At 48.1% G+C, this 6,147-nt stretch overlaps 1 protein-coding gene across 1 annotated transcript; it reads left to right on the forward strand.

The window, feature by feature from the left end:
- Positions 1-687: 687 nt before the first annotated feature.
- Positions 688-5,809, forward strand: SPINK2 (serine peptidase inhibitor Kazal type 2). Its single transcript, XM_059818247.1, has 4 exons — positions 688-736; positions 1,112-1,149; positions 1,727-1,836; positions 5,764-5,809. The coding sequence occupies exons 1-4, from the start codon at positions 688-690 to the stop codon at positions 5,807-5,809; spliced, it is 243 nt and encodes an 80-aa protein (XP_059674230.1).
- The last annotated feature ends 338 nt before the right edge of the window (positions 5,810-6,147 follow it).

Consider the following 6,147-nt stretch of genomic DNA (forward strand, 5'->3'; position numbering starts at 1 on the left):
AACTCTGCTGCCCCCCTGCACAGCCCTGACGTTAAAGCTTTTCATCCTGTGAGCACGGTCCTGGTGAGGTTTCTGCACTGCTCCCTGCATTGCAGAAGCAGAGCTTGGTTAGTTGCTGGATATTTTGGGGGTTCCCCGTGGAAATGGCAGGGATAAGCGACCCCGCGGGGACCTACTGGTAGGGCAGGCACAGGCTTGCTTGCCAAGGACAGCGCTCGGGCACCTTGACCCCACTTCCCCCCAGCACCCCGAGGGAGGGTCCCTATCCCTTCTCCACCCCCGGAGGTGCCTCTGGAGGTGCCTGCCCGCTCCCCGAGCTCACAGGTGAGACGGCAGCACATCCCTCTCCTCCTCTCCCGGCGCCTCCAGCCCCATGGGAGCCACCGCTCCCCACGGGGCACCCTTACTCCCTGCCTCTCCGCTATATCCCGGGGCTCTCCCACTCCTGTGGGTGCCCCGCGGGTCCTCAAGCCCCAGGCCCCGCCCGCCGCATCCAAGGGCCCCCTCACCTCCTCCCAGCCCCCGGCGCTCCCGCCCGTGCCCGCCCGTGCCGCCCCCCGCGCTCCGCCGCGGCCGTTGCGCCCCGACGCCCCCCGCCTCGCCCCCGCTGCCGCCGTTGCGCCGCGGCCGTTGCGCCCCGACGCCCCCCGCCTCGCCCCCGCTGCCGCCGTTGCTCCGTCCGCGGACATGGCGATGGCGGTGCCGGTGCTGGTGTTGCTGCCCGCCCTCCTCGCCGGTACCGGGCGCACGGCGGCGGGGCAGTGGCGGGCGGGGGCGGGGGGCGAGCCGGTCCTGGGGAAGCGGGAACCGGGCCGGTACCGTGCCCCGGCCGGTCCCGTCGCGGAGAAGGGGAAACCTGAACCGGTACCGGGCACCGGCCGGCTTGGGGAGGCGGCCGCGGAATCTAAGCCGGTAGCGGGCATCAGCCATCCGGGGGCAGGGGGGAGAACCGGCCGAGACCGGACACCGGCTGGTCGGGGAACGGGCACGGTAACGGACACCGGCTGGTCCCGGGGAAGGTCGGGGGGAATCCGGGCCGTTGCCGGGACGGGGCATCCGGGCCGTTGCCGGGACGGGGCCTGATGCCGTTAACGCCGGTTGCTTTCCACAGGGCTCCTCTCGTGTCCCGGAGCCGCTGCCAGCGAGCCGGTGAGTGCGGCCTGCCGCCGTCGTCCCGGGAAGGACGGTCCCACCTGCCCTCCATGTCGCCAGCCCGGCCTCCCGGTGCAGGGCGGCCCCCTCCCCAGAGCCCCGGCCCGACGCCGGTGGCCCGGGCTCTGGAGCCCCAGGAGATGCCCCGGGCGGTCTCTCCCCACAGCTGAGGGACCCCGGGAGCCCGGCAGGCGCCTGCTAAGGGCTGCGGCACACACGCCCCGGTGATTCCCACCTCCTACCAGCCTGATCTGTGGTTGCCCTCACGGGGACTCGCCGTCCAGGTGTCCCGCTGATGTAAGACGTCTGAAGGAGCTGCGTTTTGTAGCATGGATATGTCCTGACACCACAGCTCAAGCCGTGCCAGGCAGTAGAGGCCAAGTCTCAGCGATAAATTCCCATAAAGAGCATGAAAGATAACATGGCACTTTATAACGCTGTGCCAGCTCCTGTTGAGCGCTTCTTTCTGTGCACGAGCATGCCAGTATTCCTCAGAAGCTCTCAGATCAGAAGCTGGTCAGAGACCTGTTTCAAATGGTGTACCTTAGACTTCTTATGTACCTGTCTTCCCTAGCCTGCTTGCTTCAAGTATGGTGTGCCTGGATGTCCAAGGGACTACAACCCGGTTTGTGGGACCGATGGAGAGACCTACTCAAACGAGTGTGTGCTCTGCCTTTCAAACAGGTAGTCACTTGATTGATATCCTAACTGTCCCTTCCCTATATGCAAGCAAAATGTTCACCCTCACATCCCAATTAACTGCTAGATTATTTGCTTCGGATCATTCACACTCTGTTAAACTGCAGTTTTAGCAGTGTCTTCTCAACTGTCACTCCCTTGCAACAGCTTTTATCACGATACCTGTAAACAGCTTAGGTTGGATTCACTTAGCTGGGAGTACTGAATATTCGCTTTTGTAATTTGTAAGGAGGAGCATCTCGGAGGGGGGTTGCCTGTCACGTTCATATAGTGCCACGTTGCCATTAAATATGCCAGACTCTTCCACGCTCTCCATCAGAAAACATGGAATATCCCACCTAAAATGCAGCTTTTACTACAAAACGTTTACATTCAAGATCCAATCTCCTGTACTTCCTTTCACAGAGAAGAGTAAGGATGCCAAATGTTAGGGGAAAACACTATTTTGCCATTCAGATTGTTTAAAAATCAAGAAAAAGTTCTAATATTTGAGAGAGGGTATTTTATTCTTTAATAATTTCATTATTTTTTTAAAACAAACTTAAAATGTAGCAAATCAGTACTTAATGATCATTGTTACCCCCCATTATGATTGACTGGAAACCTCTGTAGAGCATCCTCTCAGTACAAACTGAGAGGAACTGCTTATGAATTGAATTTGATGGTGGAAGGAATTTATATAAATGAAATAACTGAATTTCTGTTTGGAGCAGAGGGAAGAAGTGAGAGTAGCACAAAGGCATTTGCAAAATTACAAGTAGATAAATTTCAAGAAAGGGAAGGCTGAAATATGTTTCTGACTTTGGGGTGCGGGAAAGATTGTGACCAGATAATTTACAAAGTTCAAATGACCAAGATAGAGGGAACATAGGCCAGAGTACGGGAAGTGTCAAAGGTGTCAAAGGACACTTAAGGAAATAATATTTTAAAGAAAGTGCTGAAGTGTGACAAAGTACGTTTAAAGGTATGCAGATCTGCGGAATTTGGTAACATTTTCACCAGAGTACATCACAAACTACGCAAGCAAATGACAAACTGCAAAGAGAATTGGTAAACCTACAGTCTGGAAAAAAAAAAACAACCAGGGAATCAAAGGGCGCACACAGTACAATCTGTGAAAAGGGGAGAAAAGAGGTGCTGGCATGTTACATATTAGGAGCCTACCCATCTTTGTTGCCTAAAACTATGTTGAAGTAAATTATTAAGCAAGTGAATTGTAGACAGCCAGAGGTAAAAAAGAGAGTAAGCAAAGCTGATACAGATTTGTCAGAAATAATCCGATCAAATCCCTGAGATTTAGTTTTTTGGCAAGATGACTGGCCTAGCAGAGTAGGAAGAAACAGAAGTGTTGCTCCGTAACATTAATAAGGCATTTTACATAGCTCCACTTGACACTCACATAAGCAGGCAAATAGTTATTCAGCTGAAATTGTTAAGGATGAAGTCACAGCAATTTGAAACGCTGTGGTTTAAAAGCAGTAATCAGCATTTTACAGTCAAACTGGCAAGAGCTATTAAGTGGGATTTCCTGTAAGTAGTATATAATTCAGTATTTTTGTAATGAATCGGATATCGGAAACAAGGCAATAAAAATTTGCAAAATGGCATGAGATACAATGATCTGTGCAGGACAGTGTCAAAATTCCCAGGGATCTGGAGAAATGGACTGAAATCAGTACAATAGAAGTCAAAAAGAAGTGCTAAGTATTGCACACAGAGTGTGCAAATTCATGTCGTGAAGATATAGACAGGAGAGTGTCTTACGACCTGAACAGTATATTTGATCCTTTCTCAGAGCAGAATGATGGGCTCTGAGATCCAGCCTTACATTTCTAGGATGTTCCATTTTTTAGGCATGATCCCTCAGTTCCAGATAGGTACGTGGTAGATTCCTGAATACAGCATTGCACATAGCACAAAGGGTCCTCTAGGCAAACCTACTGTTTATTTCCACTCAATTCCTTAAGTAATTCATGATGGGCCTTACATCTTACTAGTATGAGATGTAATGTACATGTTTTGTGTGAAACATGGGATTTAATCCAGTTACACACACAAGATAAATTTTTATCTTAACCGTCTTTTTTTGCTGGCATCTTACATGCTCAGAAACATGCATTTTGGTCTGAAGGGGCACAAGGTGATCAGATACTATCCTGATTTTTTTTCTTTAATAATTCAGTAGTTGGAGTACTATGTGACTTTCTAGTTCAGTCTGGAGTTGTTGTTCTGAAGTGTTTGACTTGGCATGAACACAACAAGGATAAAACACTTCGTCTTATTGGAAGAATTTCAGCTTTGAAAAATGGTTTGTAGTTGTAAGCAATGGTCATTTCACTTCAAGGAGCCTAAGGTACAGTCCATCACACTCCTTAGGAGGGGAGAACAAAGAGATCTTTCTGCCCTTCTTAACAACATGCATGACCAGTAGTTGCTGAGATAAATAGTGTAATGTGGTGATGTAGAAACAGATATATGGGCGTATCCCATAGTGAATTACAAAAGAGTCAGTTCTAAATTAACTTAGGTGATTCTCAACAGCCAACTTGTAGGTTACTTCCAGCCTATGTTTAAGCCCATTAAAGGACTTTTTAAAGGGAGTTGTACTTCCCTGATGGCCAAGGCAGTATTGTCCGTGGGCTCTTTCAGTGTGGGCACCTGGAGAGACCCGTGTGCATCAAGACTGCTGCAGGAGAGGTCGCTGTAGAAGATCCACGATAACATGAGACACCTGGAGCAAAGGTGCAGCACAAACCCTGCCCATCCTGGTTCTGCAGTGTAGCCTGTTAACTGTAAGACCAAAGCTGGTCTTCTTCCCTGCCTTCTTTTTTTTTCTTTTTAAAGCTTAGATCTAATCCATTCTTAAGTGGGTGCTCAAATGCAAATCCCAGGTCTCCTCCACACTTAGTGTCCAGTAGCAGTGACAACAGCTGGTCTTAATTTAAACCTAGCCTGGCAGCACCACAAGCTCTCTGGAAACAGATGCAGCAGCTTGAGCTGCCTCTGCAGAGTTTAGTGTGAGGGCTGTCCTTCAGCCAGAACTTCTCTTTACATCTTTACATGTATTTTACATCCCCTGGGCTTAGTTTTTCCTTTCATATTCCTAATCTGCTCCACTACCTTCTGGTTAAAAGATCCCTGATACAACTATTTGTACCGATTGTGCCTGCTTTTGGGTAATCATAAGCTTCATGAATTTCATGAGGAGTAAACCAGCTTGATTCTGTTAAGATAGGGAAGCGAACTGAAGATCTAGGGCAGTCTGCATTCTATCACTTTCTTTATGTGCCTGCACTTGCTTGGTAAACTAAGATTTGTAAATGGAGTGCCCCGAAGTACCATGTATGGGACTTCCAAAAAAAAAATCTAATGTTCCCAAGCTACGGGATACTTGGCTAAAATTTCCTTAAAGAAGATTCCAACATTCAGAGAACCACACATTCAAATTTTAGTGAAGCCTGGGAAGCAGAGATGCATCAGGATGCACACCCTTCCCACTGAATTCCCACGTGAAAGGGGGAAATTTTCTAAGCATTAGAACTGTTTCCCACTTCAGGGACCGCAAAGTTTGACTTGCATTATTGCTTTGCAATGGACACTCTAGCCCTCATTGTGAGATTTGTCATGTGGTTTGATACTTCTCAGATTTGCAGACGGATTTATCAGGTTTTTATAGGTAACAAAGCCTGAAGTGAGGTTGTCTCTGGTAAGTTACTCACTCTCTGTGTGTGATTCATAAATCTTTGCATCACAGTTACTTTGAGGTAATGTTTGCCGTAAGTGACGCAATTAAATGCATCGCTGCATTTAATTGAATACATAGAAAGACATGGGAGACTCCGCTTTATAAAATGTCTCTGTTAAATTCAAGTGTAATGCTTCTCTTCTAAAATATTTTTCTTCTGCTTGCAGTGAAAATAAAAAGGATGTCCAAATTTTCAAGATGGGACCATGCTGATATGGCAGATAGCCACTTTTCAAGAAATGAGAGGGACACAAACAGTCCAAATGGAAATAACGCCTTAAATGTACCTTCTATATAGCCTGTCTTAATAAATAAGTTTGCCTGTTTAAACAAAGTAGTGTTGCTGTATTAAAACCAGTGTTTATAAACATAGCCATAGTATTCCTATAACCTGAACCCCGATTTATTTTCTCGTGCAAGACAGATCATAGGGTCAGAAAGAGATTTCCTGACTGTATACCAGTAAGTCAGTTGTCTGGAGAAGGAATTGAACGGGTACCCAGTGCCATTTCCACAGCAGCACCTGGCAGCAAGGAGGCCCCAGCACCTCT

This window comes from Gavia stellata, chromosome 5, assembly GCF_030936135.1.
Source record: "Gavia stellata isolate bGavSte3 chromosome 5, bGavSte3.hap2, whole genome shotgun sequence".
Classification (NCBI taxonomy): Eukaryota; Metazoa; Chordata; class Aves; order Gaviiformes; family Gaviidae; genus Gavia; species Gavia stellata.

Coding starts and splice junctions, on each gene's coding strand:
- SPINK2 (XM_059818247.1), top strand. CDS start 688: ATGGCGATGGCGGTGCCGGTGCTGGTGTTGCTGCCCGCCCTCCTCGCC. Junction 1,150..1,726: donor GAGCCGCTGCCAGCGAGCCG/GTGAGTGCGGCC, acceptor TGTCTTCCCTAG/CCTGCTTGCTTCAAGTATGG. Junction 1,837..5,763: donor GTGCTCTGCCTTTCAAACAG/GTAGTCACTTGA, acceptor TTCTGCTTGCAG/TGAAAATAAAAAGGATGTCC.